A 23,433-nucleotide genomic window follows, 5' to 3' on the forward strand; every position below is an offset into this window, starting at 1 on the left:
CATAGTGTAGACATTTCGTCTTTTTATTTGTCAGACAGCTTACAGTATTTGCTTATGATAATGTAAAAGGCCCATATAATTTTTATATTCACTGTTGGACATCTGTTGATTTTCTATTGTTGTGTAGTTTAACTCATGCATTCATTTCCTGACTGGCTTAAGTACTAGTAATATCTCTTCTTCACAAAGAAGGAAACCAAGGCTGATTTGTGCTCAAAGAATACTGGATTCTCAAATTTAGAATTTTAGATGTTATGGCACTTATTTAGTAATCCATCAGTGAGAAATGTGGTTATCGGGTTACGAACTATCCATGTCTTGTTCTTGGAATAGATGAAATTAAGACCTTGGAACTACTTTTATTAGCAACTTTAGACGATGTGCATATTGCATGCTGAACTCTGTTGGAGCTTGAATGTGTTCTCTAGTCTTCGAGAAAGCAATGCAATCCAGCAAAATTGCTTAAAGCCCATCTTTTATGTTCTTGAGTGCAAAGTGGAGTTTAATTGGCTTGTGGCGAACTTTCTTCTGTACAGAAATATTCTGGTTTTAATGGAGCCTTCTTGAATTCTGGTTTAATGACAGTTTTTCTTTGTAAGATCCCAAGTGTTTGTGTACTTATTTAGCTGTTAATTTTACCTGTTGCTTTGTTGGACTGAAATTTTTACAATTGGAATAACGGTTTTGTTTCAGGCTCACTTGTGTTATGATTTAGGCCACATAGCCTCTTGTGTTGTCAATGTGAACAACCATTACGGTGAAGATCAAGTAAGTCATTGAATCTTGGTGATTTTTAGACCATTAGAAAAAGATTTGCAGAGATCAAACATGCAGTCTTTTTGTACAGGATGAAGCAACCGTCATGGGGTTTGAAGTGTCGAGATCACCTGATTCTAGTTATAATAATGTGTACCCTGGGAACGAAGATGACACGCGTGACCCGCCACTTGTCCCTCCACAGCTGCATCGTACCTTGCTTAGGTGCCCTGCTAGCATGAACGCATCCGGGGATCTTCCTTTCCCCGACAACGTGATTCTAAATCATCTTTTCATTGAAGACCGAGAGCCACCAAGATCTGTAGTGGCACTTGGATTCACTCAACGTTTTCGTTCGAAGTATGTTACTCTTGTGCTATACAAGCCGGTTCCAAGAAGAGGAAGTAGCAGTACTTAAGATATGAATCGAGACCAGACTTTCGTGTCGGGTTGGCCGGTTTGCCCTTGTGACTGGAATTAGTTGCAATAGACTCTAATACAAGTTAGCAGAAAGAATATTTATTGGTTTGGCAGCGCTTGGCTTGAAGGTTTCCATTCAATCTGAAAGTTTGACATTCGGAAATAAATAAAAAGCTTTCTTTCTTTGTTTATATTAAAATATAAAAAGCTTTATCTATTCCTTTAACATATATTAAAATATATGTTACTCTATTGCTTTCTTTGTTTATATTAAAATATAACTTTTTTTTGTTTGTAAAATTTATATTTTTTGGAACTTAATGATTGATTTCAGTGGTTAAAGAGTGTGTTATTCTCTCTTGAGATTCTAAGTTTGAGTAATTGTGTTTGCAGGATGTATGTGCGTTATCAATTACTAAGGGTATGTTTGGGAATGCTTTCTAAAACCACTTTCAGCTGAAAAGTCTGTTTTTACCGCAAAATTAATGTTAAACACGTAAAAATGAAAAAAAATTACGGTGGAAATAGTATTTTCAAACCAACTACAAAAGTTAGGATTTTTGGTTTTTTTTATTTTTAATTTTGCGTTTGGAAGCAAATTATAATTTTACCCTTATTAATACATGGGATCCAATCAATTATATATTTACATTTTTTTTAATAATTTAATACTAACATACTTAAAAAATAATTTTTTACTTGTAATAATTTATTTTAATTATTTTAAAAATTTATGATTTATTTATTAAAATATTAATAGTGAGTTATATAAAATATATTTTTACTATAATTATATTTTTTATTTTTATTATAATTTAAATTGATATAATTCATTAATAATAACCTTTCAAAACAATATATAATAATAATTTTTTGAATTTATTATAGTTTAAATTGATATGATTCGAAAATATGTGTAACTATAATTTAAATGTTATATTTTTAATTTACAACATAATGTCTATAATGAAAATTTTATCTTTTAAAATTTATTTTTTAACAGTAATCTCAAATAATTAAATTTTAAACTGCACTTTGATGCAACACTTTTAAAAATCATTTTTCAAAGACTATATCAAACTGACCCTAAGAAAGATTATAAACATATAATACTATCAAAATATATATAGTACCAGATAAATTTGTGTTGTCTAAATATATAAAACCTGCACTTTGTCCTTTTAACCAGTATTTGTGGTGTTGTGAGTTTTTAGATGTGCAAGTAATTTTTTTCGTTCGGCAAATGTTTGTATTAAGAGGAAAGATTAAAAAAGTTTATAAATTGGTCATACTAGTAACAAAAAATATACTGAAAGAACAAAAACAAACACACCTAAATACTAACATGCAATAGAAGTGAAAATAAAATCCCATAATGGAAGCATGAACTAATTTATTTCTGTAGTTAAAGGTATTATTGTTATTTTTAGAGGTCATGAGTACGAGTGAGGTGATTAAGCATTTATTATCAAATGATTGAGTATTTAAAACATATACTACTTTGTAATTACTTAGCATAACATGTCACTTTTTTATTTTTATGTTATCTTTCTTTTAATTAACAGTATTTTTTTAATTCATTTTATTCAACTAATTAGGTGGTAACCTATGTTACTTATTCATATACTTAAAGCCTTTGTGTGTGTGTGTTTTTTTTGGGCATTTAGTCAATGGATTCATTCCTTTTGAAGGGGTATGCCTGCAATTATATGGCTTTATGTTATGTTTAACCACATAACAAGACTTTTGTTCTAATGTGATCAGCTCCATTATCATCCCATTAATAATACGAATTCTAATATATTTATTTATTAGGTAATTTGGAAATTTGGCTTGATATACGAATATATATATATATATATATATATATATATATATTGTAGTTTTGTACGGTGGGTACCTTGTCTTCTAAAAGCTTTAAGTTTGCTTTCTTTGGATGTTGAGCTTGAAAAGTAGTGAATAGTCAACGACCGTAAAATCAAACCAAATCGAAAATCGTAATTTTTATGTTATTTGATTTTTGTTTCGGTTTTGATTTTTAGAAAATAGCAAAGTGTGATTGATTAATCTTTTATTAAAAAAAAACCAAATCGAATATAGCCCTAACTACTTGATGAATTACACCATCAGATTATTTAGGGTGCGTTTGGTTCACGGAATCTTACATTACCAAGGGGAATTTTTTTCCCGGAATTATATTCCTACGTTTGGTTCACGGAATCTTACATTACCGGAAATACTCTTTTCCCAATAGTATCAATTTTTATTAAAATGGTGGGAATGTCATTACCTCCAAATTCTTAGGTATCTTATATTCACACTACTTTGGACAAGAATACCCTTGGACTAATGAATTCTTTTTATAACGATCCTTCTAAATTCTTATTTTTTATACTTTACTCAAAATTATAAAAATAAAAATAATATACAAAGAGTTTGATTTACTAAAATATTAATAATTTTGAGAATTAAAAATATTTTATATTTTTAATACTCAATATTTTACTATTTATAATTTTATGGGATGAAAAAATAATTTTATGGGATGAAAATAGTATTATTGTAAAAATGCAATTATTTAAAATAATATTTTACTACCATAATATTATTTGTTATATCATATTATATTTTATATAAATAAATATGATATTTATGAATATTATTTAAAAATATAAATTTAATATACTAATTATATTAATTATATATTAAATGTAATTTCTCCTCAAAAGTTTGATTCCAAGTAATCTTATATTCCTCCAACCAAACACTGTAATCTTACATTTCTGCTAAACAAACCAAACAATGTTGTCATAACCATTTTTTAGGTAAAACAATTAAATATTATTTAAAAAAACGATTATGACTTTTATTTGGAAAAATTGGGTGATTTTGAATTGATTTGTATAAAATTGAAAATGAGTTACCATCGACTTCTGGGTTAGGTAGGTCAAATACCTAAAAACGTCTTTTAAAACAATTTTAATAAAAAAAATTTATAAGACAAAATTTGGTATGCGTCACCAAAGATTCGTTTAAATGGATTCGGGAGTCGGTTACATGTAGGGAAGGATTAACACCCCCACAACGCCCAAAAACTGGTACTGTGTCGCTTACACGTTGTCGTAATGGTGGAAATAACAAATCGAATATAAAGTTAAAAGATGATATGTTTATTGAACATTGTTTAATTTGCTTCGAATTAATTAATTATAGAAAATTCTTTAACTCGAAAAGAAATCTCAAAATTAACGATCCTCCATCAAGAAAGCTAACTCGACTATTTCTTATCAATAAAACAATATTCCCTCATTAATAAATATACAAATCGAATATAAATAAAAATTGATGATTTGCAATCGCATACAATGAAATAAATTATGAATTAAAATAACACACATTGTATCAGTAAAATAAATTAATTTGTAAAATAAAATTGATTTATTTCAAGTTCGTACTTGTTCGAATGTCGTATTGGATCGTACTACTTCGAACAAGTGATACTTTCCACGCCCGTTCTACAAATTAGCGTTCTTAAAATTATTCGGATAACATTAATAGTTAAAGAAATAGAAATAAATATAAATAAAATATACGAAATAAAACATACCCAACAAATAAAGTTAAGCATATTTATTTACAAATGATATAAATAAATACATAACATAAAAAATATGTACATACATAAAGAATTGACATACAAGCAAATTAATATTACAAATTGAAATTAAATGACCAAAAAATAAGTATTTTCAATTACAAGGACCAAAATAGTAAAAACATACATTCAAAGAACCAAAATAGTTATTATTATGGGAATATTGTATTACCTTTGTAGACATCCTTAGTATTAACATGACTCTCAAATGATATACATTTTTGTTCTATATTTTCAACCTATAATTAGATAATTGTTAAGCTGAAAACGTTCATATACTTCTCAAAAAATCAAAACAATACTCCCAAAGAAACTGTCAGATAGTTTCTATCTGCATCAATGAGCAGGTAAGCAAACCATGATGAGAAAAAACAATTCCAGGTTATGCATCATGGAAAAAATATCCATTTGACCTATTAGATTGTGAGCATTTTTCAAATGAAGAAACATGGATTCCTTTTTCTTTTCTTTTTTTGGGTTATGTTAACCTTAATGGGAAATGAAGTTTGACTTTTTGAGAAATAGAAAAAGACATGAATAGATTTAAGGGAGCAAGTGAAAATAATGCTTTCTCTAAAAAAAATTAAATTAGTATATATTTTAAATATTTTCAATTGACAATATATCCTACCCTTTGAAATTTTAAAAGTCAAATTTTTAAACTTTAATTATATTTATTTTAAATATTAAATTAAATTTTATAAAATATATATTTGAAAACTATTTGATTGGAGGTTTTTAAAATATATTTTTACATATTTTTATCATTAATAAATTCTTAAAAATAATTAATCAAAATTAAAAAAATTAACCAAAATAAATAAATAATAAACATTTTATGAGACAGAGGAATAAGTTTATCCATTTCTTCTAATTTTAAAATTTATCTGCATGACCTGTCGCTTTGTCAAGCAAATCATTCACCATCTGCTGGCCCTCTCTCTTTGGTTAAAATGATCATAAATTTTTTTCCAGGTAAGCTTTTACTCCGATTGTTATGGGGATTTAGAGTTATATTTCTTTCGTACTTCCTCCCCAAATACTCTTTCCAATGATCTAAATCTCCTATATAAAAGGTTTTTGAAAAATCTCCTTCGCGGACCATATTTTCTAGGATTAATATCTCGAGATTTATATCTTCTGTTTAGATATTGTTACCTTTAACAAGATTTCTTGTATATTTTTGTAATCAATTAGAGTCAAATCCACTGTTAGACAATCAACTTACAAGTACTAATCATACTTATTTATCCTGTCAACCTAGAAGTAGTAATCATAACTCTAGGCATAACACTAACACTAAGTATCATTATAAAACTCCTCAATTAAGACTAAGAGAGGAGTCCTCTTTTTCATATTCTTAACCTTCTTCGAATTCTCTCTATCATTAAACAAATATCCTTAATTATATGTAACTTTATTGTTGATAATCAATTATGATTCTATACTTGAATAAAAAAAAGGTGAATTGCAATGATAAATATTATAAATTGAGCAAAAAGAACACAAGAAAGTGTAAAAAAAAAATTAGAATTATCATACATTAGCAAATCTAATCTTAAATTCTTAATTGTCAGATTGATCTCTCGAATGATTCAATCATTTTTAATCATCGTTTCAGTTTTTAATCACTAAAACACGACCACCATAATGAAACCCCCCCGCAGAAGATATGTAACACTCATTTGCTATATACGTTTCCGTACACAAGTCACAGATGTCACATAACTTTTAGAAACATTTACTTAATTGTAAAACTCATAAAAAAATTGTTTCGAAAATAAAACAAATCATTTAATATAATAATAAAACATTCTTTATAACCTATTACCAAAAATTAGAACTTTAAACACATTCCAGATCATCTTTCTTAAATTCAATTACATGCCAGCTAATTTTCAAAATAAACATAATTGCCCTACTGTTACTGATGAGTCAACCTTAGATTGATGATAGCTAATGTTACACTCCTTACTCGGATTGTCTTTGCTTTTACTTATGCGTGAAATCAACACACGTTAAGTATTTACTTAGTGAGGCATAATACTGTAAATGAACTATAATTCATACATAAGCATATCATGGCTATTGAAATACGAACTAAATTGTATATTTCATAACAATCAGTTAACCATCTTAGTTAAACCAAGTTTCTTTCATCTAGTCATCAAAACTAATCTTAGTATGCCCAGCATACCTATATTGTTCCCAATTATCCTTTATTTTGCCCAAAGTATGTTAAATGAGAATGTAAAGTATACTCATTGCAACGATGTGCCAAAATGGTCATTCACCTTTTATGAATACAATGAGTGGCACCTTTTGTGCCTATAATGCACTGTTATGCATTTTCATCAGTGGCACATTTTATGGCGATAATACACCGTTATGCATTTTCATTAGTGGCACCTTTTATGTCGATAATACACTATTATACCTTTTCATTAGTGGCATCTTTTATGCAGATAATGCACCATTATGCATTTTCATTAATGGCACCTTTTATGCCGATAATGCACCGTTATGCATTTTCATTAGTGGCACCTTTTATGCCTATAATGCACCGTTATGTATTTTCATTAGTGGCACATTTTATTCATTTATTTTAGAGCAGTTCATACTCTAAAACTTATTCATAATATCATTTTCATACACATTATGAAAGTATATTAAATATTGTAAAACATACATTAAATCAAAACATTCTAAGTTGACTCATTGCGAGTCTTCCTCATCTCATATAAATACAATAAATACAATACATACACTCACCTAATATACCTTCCTAGTATGCTGTAATGATGTCCAACTACTCGTCAACTTTATCCTTGCTCTTTTTCTTGCTTGACTCGAGAGCTTGGTTATGATCTACACAAGCATACATTAAGTACACATACCATACCCATGTTAGTATACTCTCTATCATTTATACTTTTAATAATACTCAAAAGCACTATTATATTCAATCTCTATCAAAATTCCTCATATCTTAAATTTTCCAAGCTCAATAGTATCGGTACCTCTACCATGGTATCGATACTTCTATACTATGGTACTGATACTCCCCTTCAGTATCAATATCATTTCTACATTCTGGAATCCATGGTATCGATACCTTCCTCATAAAATCGATATTGTTCATCATATTTCTTCAAATTTAAACATATAGTATCGGTATTGTTCTTTCAATACCGATACCATTACCCAGATTTTCCATGTTTCAACCTGATTTTTACCCAATTTTCGTCTAAATCTTTTGATTTTACCTCCAACAATACCCTTAAACTTAATATCACTTAACCCATCTAACTTTCCTCCATTTATAACACCCAAATTCTCTAAATAACACTCCAACCCAAGAATCATACTACTTTTTCTAACATGTTTTTAATCACATCCAATGCTTTTAATATCTTATTTACTTATTTGACAAGTTAAATATACTTGTAAACCTCAATAAAAACTCATATTTCAACATATCATTCAAAAACCCATTTTCTTCAATCTCAAATAAATCATTCATCTCTTAGTTTTAATCCTCTCCAACCCTTCCTTAAGCTTCCACATCACTTAAGGTTTCAAGACCAAACCAAAACTAAAGGAAAAACTAGCTAAATTAAGTCTTACCTTGGGCTATGGGGAGAGCACGGTCACAGGGAAGAAGGAGAAGAGAAGATGACTTAGATTTCTCACCTTCCCCTTTTTCCTCTTCTTAAATACCGTAATTAAAATAAATTTTAAATCCATTTCCCTTTACATGACCAAAATACCCCTTTCATTCTTCCATTCTTACTAATTGGTCTTAAACACAATTCCTAAATCATTTCTTATACTTTACCATTTATTCAATTTATTTCCCCAAAATTTCAAATTCTTTCAATATAGTCACTGGCCTGATATTTGGGGTATTACAAGATATATTAGGTTATTTTATAAATGTTCAATATAAAAACATACTTCACAAATTTTTAAAAAATAAAAATCGTATATTTTAAAATCATATTTTAACTTATATATAAATAAGAGTATCTATTAAATATAAACACAGACATAAATATTTAAAAGATTAAACTCTCTTTAATAAAAATAAATAAAAAGATTAAACTCTCCACAAGTAACTTAAATTTCATTTTAAAGTCATATATATACAAAATTATAAAGCCCTTGTATCAAGGTCAACATCTTCTTGGTTTATTAGATTTGATTTCTAATAGAAATCTCCTGCAATGTTAAAACACGTGTTTTTACTATTTTACCATTGACGGCTAAGTGCTGTTCTTAGTTTTTCGGGCTCTGTAAAAACATATGTAAAATATATCACGTACACTTTTATTTGGGAATATACGATACTTTTTATAACACATGAAACTCATTATCGTAAGTTAATGAGTTGTAATAAAAAATATTTTTTATTTTATTTTTTTTAAGATCAACGTGATAAATTTTAATTAAAAATTATATTTTATTAGAATTTGTTACCCCAAGATAACAAGTTTTAAATTTACAATAATATTTATCATATTCTTCAAAATAAAAATTCAGACGCCTTAACGTGCTAAATAAAAAACTTGGAATCGGTAATGGCAAAAAAAATGCCGTTCTTTTTATTTTCCGCAAGTGCTGTAATTTTTTAATATTTTTAAGGCTAAAAATATATTTTTAAACTATTTTTTTAAAAAAACATATATTTCGAAAGTAACTCATATACTATTTTGTTAAAGATCATAGATTACATCCTTTTTAAAACTATTGATAATATGAAAGAAAATTAAGATCTATTTTAAATAAATTAAAAAATACAAAAATAGTTTTAAACGGCCTTTATTCATATTAAAATTTATTATTTGTATTAAATAATTTGATAAAAAAATTAAAAATAACTTATTGCACTTGATATTTTTGTTCGTATTGTTTAAAGCATGGACACAATATCTAAATAATACGAATAAAAATATAAAATATAATAGATTATTTTTAATTACGTTAGAAGAATTAGAAATAATTTCCAAATATTTTTTGTTCGTAATTTAAATAGCACCAACAAGAAGACAAAGTGTAGTAAGTTATTTCATAGTTATTTTATTTATCAAATTATTTTAGACAGACAGTAAAAATTTGTTGGTATAACCACCGGTACCAGATCTATTGATCGACTAATCTGGATCAAGTACTGCAGAGGTAAGGGCAACCCTCCCAACCCAATTTGCTCCATTCGCAATCGTCAGGATTCAAATCCCTGACATTGCTTAGAGATCTAGTGCCTCATCCCACTAGATCAACTGAGTGTTGATAGATAGTAAATTTTAATATAAACAAAGATCATTAAAAAATATTTTTATTTTAAAAAATTATTAAAAATATATTTTAATCTTTTTTACAATCTTGATGGTTGAACACAATTATTTTACTTGTCTAATTTTTTAATAAATTTTAAAGGTATTAAAAATTTTAATATTTTCTTAAAATACGGGAAAGTAATATTTAAAAATTTAATTTAGGTGTTTAATATTTTTTAATAATTGTAGAAGAATTAAAAATAATTTTAGATATTCTTTGTCTGTGTTCTGAATAATATAAATGAAAATATAAAGTATAATAAGTTATTCATCTAAGAAAAGTATACTAAGTTATTTTTAATTTTTTTTTCAGATTATTTTAGAAAAATAATAAATTTTGACATGAACACAGATCATTTGAAATCATTTTTATTATTTTACTTTTTAAAAATAAATCTTAATTTTTTCTCATAATATTAATGGTCTTTGAAAGACTGTAATATCTTTAAAATCAGTGCGTGATCTTTAAAAAAATAGTATATGATTTACTTTTAGAATATATATATTTAAAAAAAATATTAAAAATAATGACTCAAAAGGAAAATAAAAATAGCCGTCAATGATTAAATATCGAAGGCAAAACTTACAAATTAAAGGTGCGCACTAGTAGGTGCACAACGAGGGGCAAGAGATTTTCATTCGTTACATTTCATCGGGCACGCCTTATAATCAAATATATATATGTAGCTTCTTGGCTGTCAAGGTCAACATGAACAAAGTTAATGTCCTGTAATAACCCTTTATCTCCGCCATATAACAACTTTAAAAAATATTCTTATTGTCGATAACCTGAGGTTAGTGTGGTAATTCAGCAGCTTACCTTCAATTTTGAGGAGTCTAATTAAACCTTTGGATATACGATGAGACTTATCCTTCGTATAATACATGAGTAGATGCGGCGAAGAGGATTCTTAACTGTTGGGAATCTCCATTAGCTCTTTAAACACCTCAAAAAAATGTCAACGTTTACAGTGTATAATCAGGGACGGACGTAAGATTTTATGTTAGAACGACAAACTTAAACTTAAGAGAAATGACCTAAAATTTCAGACGACGAACTAAAATTTTAAGGAGTAAAATAAATTTTCAATTAGAAAAATATAGAAAAGTTTTAAAATTAATAGCAATTTCAATTTGGCACCTACCAAAGTTAGAATGGTATTGGTGGAAGAAAAAAAAGAATGTAAGAGAAGCAAAGGAACTTAAATATTCCGAGCGCACGGTAGACGATCTGACCAAGTTGTGTATGAAGAGTTTCTGCTCCTATAAAACTTGTTAGGAACTTGTTTTTAATGCGAGCAAGGTGCACTGAGACGCAAAAAAATCTCTGGAACCTAGGCACAGGCACACACCTTTCGTATGTGAGGCGCACTTCATATGCTAAAAAATATATAAGTTAATTTTAGAGAAAAATAAACTCATTATCCACTAATTCATTCCTAAAACACTTAATCTTCACTCCAACTATTATAAAAGAATTAAATTTTATATTCAATAAAATTTACTAAATAAATATTATTTAATTTTTTATTTTACTATCTTTTTGAATCTTGAAACTGTCATTATAATTTATAAAAGAAAATAAAAAAGTGTCAGTTGGGAAGAACTCCTAAAAATGGCTATGTCTTGGATGGGATTGTCTCAAAAAATGTGGACTAATACACGGTTAAGAAACGGCGTGATCGAAAATTTAATAAGATAATTAATAAATTCGGTAAAGCGCTACCTAATATGTTGACAGACTCATAATGTTGTAGGTAGAAAACATGAAAAAATATTAAAAAATTTGAAAACCGGTAAGCTTTGATTAACGGTAGATGTCGATACATATATATATATAAGTGTCCATACTTCACTGTGGAAAACATTAGTTTAAGGTTATCTTTTGAGTGGGTTTTAAGATATTAATTTAGAAATTATATGCGTCTAATGATTTATTTTTATGTTACGGTATATATTATTATTAAATTAAAAATAATAATCATATATATTACATATTTATTTTTATTTTTGGTTAAAATTATTAAATTTAAATTTTAAATAATATTTTATAAAATATCTAAACAATCAAATATTTTTTTGTGTAAATAAAATTATTAAATTTATGTTGTAGGTGGAAAATATAAAGAACTATTAAAAATTTTTGAAACATAAATTGCATAACTTATGTATCTATACTTACTCTAAAAGTATAGATATTTATAGAAATATTGTCCTGAAAAAGTATGCATAGTTATATTGTATGCATAGATACTTATATTTAAAACTTAACCGGTTAAAATAAAAGATGCGTTACCTATTACATTAAAATACCTACCGGTTTTTTGAAGGTTGCTAATAATATAAACGATAAAACAAAATAGGCTCTATCTATTACATTAAAATACCTACCAGTTTTTTTTAAGGTTGCTAATAATGTAAACGGTAAAAAAAATAGGCGTTACCTATTACATTAAACTACCTACCGGTTTTTTTTAAAGTTGCTAATAATGTAAACGGTAAAACAAAAATAGGCGTTACCTATTACATTAAAATACCTATAGGTTTTTTTTAGGGTTGTTAATAATGTAAACGGTAAAAAAAAATAGGCGCTACCTATTACATTAAACTACCTACCGATTTTTTTTAAGGTTGTTAATAATGTAAACGATAAAATAAAATAAGCGCTACCTATTACATTAAAATACCTATTACATTAAACTACCTCCCAGTTATTACCATTGTTATTACCAACACAAATAACATTTTCGATAAAAACATATAAATCATGAAAAAAAAGAGTATCAGAAATTGAGAAGTTAAAGAAAAAGATAGAACATTCGAACAAAACAAAGCGGTTGTTCTTTTCCTTGCACCAAAGGAGAGATAAAACTATGATCAGAAGAGTCATTGTTTTTGGTGTTGGGAGGAGTTTACTGGATTTTTTCTGTTGTCACAACGTCAGAATGGTGAAAACAATTGTTTCATATCACTTGAGGTTCTCTTGTATTTTAACATTGGCCCACAAGCATAAATCCACCAAACTCGAAGCAAATAAACGTTACAGGAAAGATTTGAAGGTCATAAATAAGAATGGATATGAAGAAGTTTACTTCCCCATCGAGAGGGATATTAAGATGATGGGTGGTAAATACATTTCGGACCTGAAACCCATGGATGAGGCTACATCTTTGGCTTTGATCAGATTGGAATCCGATGAGCCATCACATTTTTGTGTTGCTCATTTCTGTGGTAGAACTGATACAATTGTGTATAGAGAATTTGAATCCCCAAGCTGAAGCTCAGTGGGTTAAGGGTATGGGTGTTATTCATGAAGCTTTGAATCAAATCTGCTTGCCTCTCTGTCCTGATCATATAAATGATTTGTTCATGGATAAAATCACCCTTCTGGATATCGACTGCACTTCATTTGTGGAAGTAGACTGAGTTGGCTTTGAATGGATCAAAATGTATCCCAAATGAGTTGATATTTTACCATGTATAACAGTACATGTATCTTTTATTTTATTTTTTTTACCTTCCTTTCTTCTTTGTTTGTTAATGAGCAAATATATAAAAACCCCTATCATTTGCATTGATCAATACAAATGGGAAGATGAGTCTTGTTGATCGTCACTTATGCATTAGTTAACTATTGAGAAAATGACAGACAAACGAGTACAATTCATACGAGGCTTGAAACTTGAACTTCCCTAGGTTACCTGACAGGTTGACTAAATTTGTGATTGGCTATAATAGTTGAAATTAAAGTTACACCTTCTTTCCCTACAAATATACTATCCGACTCAGCAAATCTCGACTCAACTATAGAAATTATTATTTTTAGTTAATTTAGAGTTAGTGAGTTTGAGTTATTTGAGCCAACTAGAATTATCAAATTGGTTTTCGACTACGAATAGAGTTGGAATTTGAAATTTTCGTGTCACTCAAAAATCAAAATTTTATTTGAGCATTTTTGTAGTTTTGTGGTTTAGTCCTTGATTTCAGAGTTCTTTTAATTTCTCATTTTAAGTTCATTTTATTAACCAAATTTGAACCACATGCTTCTAAACCATTTTAGAATACCAATGTATCTTCAATTCATGTTTTTGACAACAAATTTTATATTTTTCAATTTAGTCTCTTAACTGTGTGTAACACCCTAATTTAGTCCGACCTGAAGACCGATGAATTAGAATGTCACACGGGATCATTGAAGTGGCTTACCCAAAATTTTCTTTTAAAACTAATTGTAAAACCATCTGATAAAAATCCATCAATAGTAAATAAATAAAACATCATAAATAAGTTTACAAATTCGGGGGAGCTCCTAAGGAAACCAAAATAATACAATATTGAGTTTACGACAAAATATAGTTACATTTGAATACATAATAGTCCTACAATAGTACATGCCCTCTAATACAAATCAAGACATACTCCGAGAATTTCTGTTGAGATGGAATATCTAGTGACGATAACACTCTCAAACTAGTCACCTAAGAACCTGGGCACGGAAACACATTCCATACGCGGAGCTTATGAGCTCAGTGCCACACTAATAATTGTACTATACTACATGCATTCACTAGATAAGCATGCAAGTGGCATAGGTATATGAACAAGGGAAATACTGTATGAACTGCTGAGTTGGTATCATGGTGCGGCTGATGGTTCTGTATCTCGGAGCTCACACACCCCACTAGCCTTTTGAGATACTCTCGGGTATTTGCAGTGAGTTCCAAAACTGCATCAGATATATAAACCCTACCCCGTCGAGTCTTGGGGTATTTACGCCCAGTTGGCTGTTGAAGTGCCTTGGCACTGGCTGGATATCCAATTGACTGTCGTATTCTACTAAAGAGACTCAGGTGTCCTGATTGTTTCTCGAGTGTCAAACAAGGCTAGTTTTATGCAATCCTAGCTATTACTGTTTATAGTTGTGTTGAAACTAATTAATGTTCTCACTTGTAGTTTTATTTGTTGATATATTATTACTGAGGTCCTCAAGTCCAATCCCTTAACCATTGGATTACCTATCCAAAACTGTTCAATGGTACCAATATTAACCCTTCAGTATCAATACTAAATCCTGAGTATCGATACCCAAATGTTAGTATCGATACCTGTTGATTATTACATATTGATAGAGGAGGGCAATATCGATACTCCTTGTTGAGTATTGATACTCTAGTACTAAGTATCGATATTTTCCTGAGTATCGATACCAAAATTAGGTTTGATATTTTGAAAAATATCTCAATATAGATATCTCTACAGGGAGTATTGATATTTTACCCTTGGTATCGATATTGTAACCCCTAAACACGATTAGGCCTAAAATGCCACATTAGGCTACCAGGGCAACTCCTGATTTTCAAAACCTGCTTGTTCTCTTTTAAAAATATACTCAATGGTATTATAGCAAAAAGAACACATAATTGGTACTCAAAACATTTTATAAAACGGAGTTCCATGACACTTAACTTAAAATAAAATAATACATCTCGAGGTTTACAACTCAAATACATAAGTAAGGTATGAATACACATGCCCACTAAAGCTGCAGTGCAATATCTGAAGAAGATGATGGAAGTCCCACTGCGACGGTGCTCTCGTTGCTAACCTGCCAACGAAAAACATCTGAATGCTGAGCTTACGAAGCCCAACAGTATAATAAATAATCTAGAGAAGCATTGAGAGTTTCATAAACATAAGCGTGCTAAGATTAGGTACTAAGCAGTAGGAATATACATGATCTTGATCAAGTACTACCTACTTAAGGCTTTACTAATTGACACTAAAATAGGGGTCTCACGCTTCCCTTAGTCCTTGGACAAGGGCCTCGCCATGAGTACACCTCTATCGGGTCTATACTCAAACCAATTGTAACTGATTAGCTTTAACTAAATGCAACACTAACTCGACTGTATACTATCTATATGCAATTTTGACCCACCTCTTCACGAGTGTTAGGCCTCACACTGAAATTAGCCATCAAAGTGCCTCACGTACTTACTGTGGTGTATCCAGGTAAGGACATCGCACATGCCAACCCACTCCTCGTGAGTGTAGGTCTTGCTCCCATAGTCAACCGCAAAAGTGCCTTGCGCACTTGCTTCAGGTGTTCTCAGATATCCAATACCACTAGACGATCGTCACCGTATAATTGGACTAATGCGACTATACATGCATACCTAAGGCCCAGAGGCCGCACGACTCTAACATCTCTATCTGACACCTCGTAAGTGTTCATGCTTTGCGCCCTCGCTAACTCCTGAAATGCCTCGAGTACTAACAATGCCCCACTAGGGCAACTAAGGTAACTTGGGTAAACCCTAGCATAACTGGACTTACCAAGGTGAGATCATCCTCACTCTGGATGTTATCTCGCTTAGAACGTTATACGAAGGCTTAATGGTCTATCGCTTCTATTATCCACCAGGTTTTCCTATTTGAGACGTTTAATACCTAAGAGTGTTTGAGCCATTCTCTTCTTCTAGCAAAGCCTCTACACGTTCTCGGGGTTTTATGATGATTTCTGCGTTACTGCTTACTGGCTGCAATATTCTCTAGCCCAATACCCAACTCGGGTTTAACTTCGAGTAGTGATACCTTGATCGCTTTTATTAACTTCATTTTAATACCATTTGGATTGAAAAGATGGCTTACCTCCTAGGTTTACTAATGCTCTTATAGCCAATGCTTTCTTCTATTTTTGAAATTGACTTGCTCATTTTATCTCTGGTTGGTACTATAACACCCCTAACCCGTACCCGACCCGGATACGAATCTGGGGTGTCACATTGACTTTTCAAAAACGTTTACTCTTACAAAATCGTTGAAAATTTAAACTTTCATTAAAATAACAGTGAAATAATTTACATAAGTACAATCAAAATAATTACAAAATCGATCAGAGCATATGTGATTTAAACTTGATTACATGCCAACATATTTACTATAACAAAATAAAAAACTGTTTGAATCACTTCTGATCTGATGGTCTGCAAAAGAGATGCTGCCTTGATAGACCTTAACTCTATCTTCCTGTTTCTTGGTACCTACTTGTGAAATACTCACACGCTAAGTCACAGACTTAGTGAGGCATAATATAAAATGCAATAATGAACTCATGAAACATGCAATCTTATAATTCTAACATGGAATCACAATCATTATATATCTACTCAACCATAACATATATAATCATGCATTGAATAAATAATAACATGTCATCTTATAGGTATTTAATTTTTTTTATATATTTTATGTGCCCATGTACATTACTGAGAACTTAAAGTATGCGAGTACATTGAGGTTGTGCACATATGCTGTCACCACAGTTCGTATAAATTTCCATTGAGGGGCATATAAAATTATCCCTATGGACCTCATATATGTCATGAAGGAAGACATATATATCCTGAAGGACCACATATAATTCTCCTTAAGGACCACATATATATTCCAAAGGACCAAATATGTGTTCCAAAGAACTGCATACATGTTCTAAAGGATTACATATATGTCCCGAAGGATCACATAGAACCCTCGAATCTTGGCATGCCAACTATACCTACAGCTCTCATATCACATAACATGGGATTGAACATTTATATGTTTCATATGTTCATATAGTCAACTTATTCATCATATATACATGTACTCATATAACTCCTATCATTTCTCATGTAATCACATAGGTTCTATCTCATCTCATATATCAAATATACATATATTCACTTTTCTCATATAATATTGCTTATGTTTTGTTCTCTTATGTTCACATGGATCACATAGCATATATCATAACATATAAAACAAATGTAAATTATGTATGTACTCATCATGATCATAACATATGCATGTTCATAATTATGGGATCATGAAATCAAATATAGGAAATAGACTTATCACAAGTCTTATTTCCATAAAACTACAATCTATACTATGGTATGCACTCACCTTAGCCTCAATGAGTCCGATCAACTCCTATAACTTTTATCCCTCTTTTGATCGTTCCTAACCCTTCGATCATTCTGAAACTTGCTTATGCTCGATATCTACACAATTATACATTTGATATTAATATTAGAATTATAAACATTATAATTTGATCCTTAATATCCTAAACTAAAAGAAGTACTTAATTTAAATTTTCCACTTTGAGTAGTATCGGTACCCAAGGTATGGTACCGATACTTCCTTCACTATGGTATCGATATTGTTCCTTGGTATCGATACCCTTTCCTGATTCTGGAATTCTATTTCAAAAATGGTATCGATACTCGCCTCATGGTATCGGTATGCTTAGTATCGATACTACCCCTTAGGTATCGATACTCCTTGAATATCTTATCATCTTTTGACTTATGGTTTGATACTATTCATACAGTATTGACACCCTACTCCAAATATCACCTATTTCCCCTTTGAAGTATTGGTATTGGATGAATCAGTACCGATACTCCTTGTCCATAAGTCACTCCTTATACCAAAAAATTTACCAATACTAACTTTAACCTTCCATTTTGAACTCCATTCTTGCCACTAAAATTAACTACACTTACTCAAATCATTTTATATCCATATAAAACGTCATTATCTTCAATATCTCATCCAAATTCTTGGAACCAAGAATCTTGCTAAATTTTCAACATGTTCTAAACTCATTTCTAACTAATGACAAGTTAATTCCAACTTCATAATCCATTTATTTCCTCTTATTCACAATTTCACTTAGAAACCTCTTATTTTCAATGTCTCATAACTCATATATCTTTTGGTTTTTAGACATCTTAAGCTTTCCTTAAGCTTAAGTATTACCTAAAGAACATAAACCAAGCTTGAATTTACTAAATAATCAACTAACATAAACTCACCTTTTCTATAAGGGGTGCACGTCTGAAAGAGAAAGAAGAATGAAGATATTTCAGGATACTTGGTTTTTAGTTTTCCACCATCTCCATGTGTATTTAACATACCCATGACAAATTTTTAATTCATTTACTTGCCAAATGACTACTTTGCCCTTCTATTCCTCCTTCTTTGCTATTCAATCCTATATAAAGATATTTCAATTAAGATCTTGAATTTTTAAATTTATTCTAATTTGATCACAAACTTTTAAGATCTTTCAAATTGGTCATTAACCTAGTGTTTGGGATATTACAAATCTCCCCTTTACGAAAATTCGTCCTTGAATTTTCACTACATAAAGAGATTGGGGTATTTATTGCACATATCTTCTTCACATTCCCACGTTGCTTCCTCTACTTCTGATTCCTCCACAACACCTTAAATAATGGAATAGTCTTATTCCGTAACTTTTTCACCTCATAAGCCAATATTTGCACCGATTCTTCCTCATAAGTCAAATAAAGCTGAACTTCTATCTCTTATGGTATAAAAATATGAGAGGGATCAGACCTATACCTCAGAAGCATGAAAACATGGAAAACATCATGAATCTTTTCCATTTCCGGTGGCAAAGCCAACTGGTATGCCACTGGTCCTACTCTCTTAACGATCTCATAGAGCCCAATAAACCTTAACACCTTCTTCCAAGGAGACACTTTTAGGAATACTTTATCTTCAACTTGAAATTCGATCTCTTTTCTCTTAAGATTAGCATATGACTTATGTCTATCGGATGCCACTTTGAGATTGTTCTGAATTACTTGAACTTTTTCCTCCACTTCTTTAATAAAATTAGGACCAAGAACTTCTCCATCTTTAAGATCGTACCAATTCAAGGGCGTACGACAGTTTCTCCCATATAAAGCCTCATAGGGAGCTATCTTAATGCTTGACAGGTAACTGTTGTTGTAAACAAATTCAGCAAGTGGAAAATAATTCCCCCAAGATCCCTTAAACTCTATTACACAGGCTCTTAACATGTCTTATGGAATTTGGATAGTTTGCTCGGACTGTCTATCCGTCTAGGGATGAAATGTTGTTCTAATTTTCAGTGGAGTCCCTAATGCTCCATGTAAAGTTTTCTAAAATCGGGATGTAAATTGAGGATCTCGGCCAGAAACAATCGAAAAATGCACACCATGCAATCAAATAATTTCCCTGATGTACAATGCGCTGACTTTGTCAATCGATCAACGATCACCAAATTGAATTTTTTTTCTTCAGAGTTAAGGGTAACCCCGTCACAAAATCCATCGTCACATTCTCCCATTTCCATTAAGGAATAGAAATTTGTTGCAATAATCCTGACATAAACTGATGTTCAGCTTTGACTTACTGACAAGTTAAACACTTGGACACAAATTTTGTAATACTTCTTTTCATTCCCGACCACCAATACCGACTCTTAAGATCCATATACATCTTGTTTCCACCCGGGTGCATTGTTAATGGACTACAGTAGCCTCTTTCAACAAATCATTCCTCAATTCCTCATCATCTGGAATCACTAGTCTTTCCCGATAATACAAATTCCCATCAGACTTAATTTCAAAATATTCAATTTCTTTATTCTTTACTTGTTACAACCTCCTCAAACACTTTGCATATTTGTTTTTTAATTCCTTAATTCAATCCAACAAGGTTGGCTTAATATTCAATTTTGCACATATTGCACCATCTCCATCCAATGACAACCTTGCATCTAAAGCTCGTAAGGCTGCAAACATTTTTTAACTTAAGGCATCTACTACCACATTTGCTTTTGAAGGATGGAAATCAATTACTACATCATAATCCTTTAAGAATTCAACCAATCTTCTTTGCCTCAAATTTAATTATTTCTGAGTCATCAGATACTTTAAGATCTTATGATTTGTGTATAGATAGCAACGTTCACCATATAAGTAGTGATGCCAAATCTTAAGAGCGAGCACTACTACAACCAATTCCAAATAATGTATTGGATAGTTCTTATCATGTGGTTTTAATTGTCTAGACGCATATGCTACTTCTTTCCCTTCTTGTATCAGTACACATCCCAAGCTTTTATGGGGCGTGTCACTGTAAACCACGTAGTTATTGCTAGACTCTGGTTGAACCAATGCTGGAGCTTCTATCAAAATTTTCTTTAATGTTTCAAAACTTTTTTGACACTCAAAAGTCCAAGAAAATGTTACATCTTTCCTCATCAACTTAGTCAACAATAAAGGTATCATAAAAAAGTTCTTAACAAACCTTCGATAATAACCTGCTAGCCCTAAAAAACTTCAAACTTTAGACACATTCTTTGGAACTTCCCATTCCAAAATGGCTTTTATCTTTTGAAGATCAACCCAAATTCCTTCTGCATAAATCACATGTCCAAGGAATGTCACTTCATTCAACGAAAATTCACACTTAGATAATTTGGCATAAAGCTTCTTACCTCATAGAATCTGCAAGACTATCCTTAGATGTGCACTATGCTTTTCATTCGATTTTGAATACACTAATATATCGTCAATGAAAACAACTACGAACGGGTCCAAATAGTATTAAAATATTCTATTAATAAAGTCCATAAAAGCAACTGGTGTATTCATTACCCCAAACGGCATAACAATGAACTCATAGTGACCATATCTCATTCTAAAAGTCGTTTTCAGAATATCTTTCTCCTGAATCTTCAGTTGATGATAACCAGAATGTAAATCGATCTTCGAGAATACTGAAGCTCACTTAACTGGTCAAACAAATCATAAATTCTAGGGAGGGGATACTTATTCTTTATGGTCATCTTGTTAAGATGTCGATAATCAATGCAAAGATGCATTGAACCATCATTCTTCTTAACGAACAACACTAGGGATCCCTAAGGTGACACACTTAGTATTATAAATCCTTTATCCAAAAATTCTTTTAACTAAATCATTAACTCTTGTAACTCTTTCGGATCCATTCTGTACGGTGCCATTGCAATAGTCGTTGTTCTAGGCATTACTTCAATTTGAAATTCCACCTCTCTATCTGGAGGTAATCCGGGCAACTCTGCCGGAAAGAAATCGAGGAACTATCTAACTGTGGAAATCTCTTATAACCCTTTCTCCTTGGTTCTATTATCCATCACATCAATGAAACCCCGACATCCTTGTAGAAATAACTTTTCACCGACATCACTAATATTACATTTTGATTCCATCTTTCACTGAATACTATAACTTTCAATCCTTTTGAACTTATCAACGTTACCCTCTTTAGTCTACAATGAACGTTAGCATGATAATGATATAACCAGTCCATTCTCAGTATCACCTTGAATTCATCAAAGGGTAATTTCATCAGATAAACAGGGAAATTATTGCGTTAATCGATAGGATGAATTGACCAAGAGAGGGTGAATTGATAATTAAAACGTCAGTGGAAGCTTTTGCAGAAAATTGAAAATATTTGCATACCACTACCTTAGTTATCCACACTAAGGATTTTCCACAAATTAACTAATTTGTCTTTCTTTTGAGAACAAAGAGTAACCTTACAAATCCCTCAAGAATTATACCCCAAATTCTTCATAACACTCTCTCCCAAAGAGAAAATTACAAATTTCACAAAATTATAAATTTCACAAACTTACAGAAAAACCTCTCAAGGCAAGATGTTTGCACAATTCTATAACAAAGAAAGAACACTAAAAAATGAATACAATTGAGCACAAATGGTGTTCTTGAAAGAAAAGTGAATATTGAATGGAAAATAGGCTTGAATTTCTCAAACTTGAGGTTTTATGCTTTCTCTTTGATTCTCTCTTAATTCTTGTTGATCAATGGCTTCAGAACTTGTTTAAATACACCTTGGATCAATTCTGAACGTTGGGGATCATTGGTGAAGTCAATAGAACCGTTGTTTTATGTTTTCATTTAAAAAATATGTTGGGAGCGTAGGTGTATCGGTACACCATCAAAGGGTATCGGTACACTCAGTGTAAAATTCAAATATTTCGACCGTTATTTGACCAAGTGTATCGGTACATCCCAGGGGTATCGGTACCCTTATTTCATTCAAAATTTGGGTGTATCGGTACATCTAGGAGTGTATCAGTACATCCCTTTATAAAACTTATTTTTGGCCCGATTATGGTTTGAAATACTTTGTAAAAATTGTTTCAAAAAAAATTTAAGATTGAAACACAATTTTATGCTTAACTAAGGATTAAAATTATCATTTGAAAAATTGGAGTAATATTTTTGATATTCGAATAATTTAATCGAATATATAATTTTGAATATAAAAATCTTAAAATTCAATAATACTTTATTTGTTATATCGAAACATCAAAATATTTTTCAACAATCTCCCCCTTTTGGTATAACAAAACATTTTAGTAATTTT

At 30.4% G+C, this 23,433-nt stretch overlaps 1 protein-coding gene across 1 annotated transcript; it reads left to right on the forward strand.

The window, feature by feature from the left end:
- Window positions 1-378: 378 nt before the first annotated feature.
- On the forward strand, window positions 379-1,284 carry LOC120130047 (SNF1-related protein kinase regulatory subunit beta-3-like). Its single transcript, XM_039147398.1, has 3 exons — window positions 379-546; window positions 652-768; window positions 848-1,284. Exons 1-3 carry the CDS (start codon window positions 379-381, stop codon window positions 1,172-1,174), a joined length of 612 nt encoding a protein of 203 aa, XP_039003329.1. The 3' UTR covers window positions 1,175-1,284.
- Window positions 1,285-23,433: the final 22,149 nt, after the last annotated feature.

This window comes from Hibiscus syriacus, unplaced genomic scaffold, assembly GCF_006381635.1.
Source record: "Hibiscus syriacus cultivar Baekdansim isolate YM2019G1 unplaced genomic scaffold, ASM638163v2 tig00001644_pilon, whole genome shotgun sequence".
Classification (NCBI taxonomy): domain Eukaryota; kingdom Viridiplantae; phylum Streptophyta; class Magnoliopsida; order Malvales; family Malvaceae; genus Hibiscus; species Hibiscus syriacus.

Bases quoted from the DNA above. Each gene is read 5' to 3' on its own strand.
- LOC120130047 (XM_039147398.1), top strand. From the start codon at position 379: ATGTGCATATTGCATGCTGAACTCTGTTGGAGCTTGAATGTGTTCTCT. The intron at 547-651 runs GTTTTAATGGAG...CTGTTGCTTTGT, and splicing joins TTCTGTACAGAAATATTCTG to TGGACTGAAATTTTTACAAT. The intron at 769-847 runs GTAAGTCATTGA...CTTTTTGTACAG, and splicing joins ACCATTACGGTGAAGATCAA to GATGAAGCAACCGTCATGGG.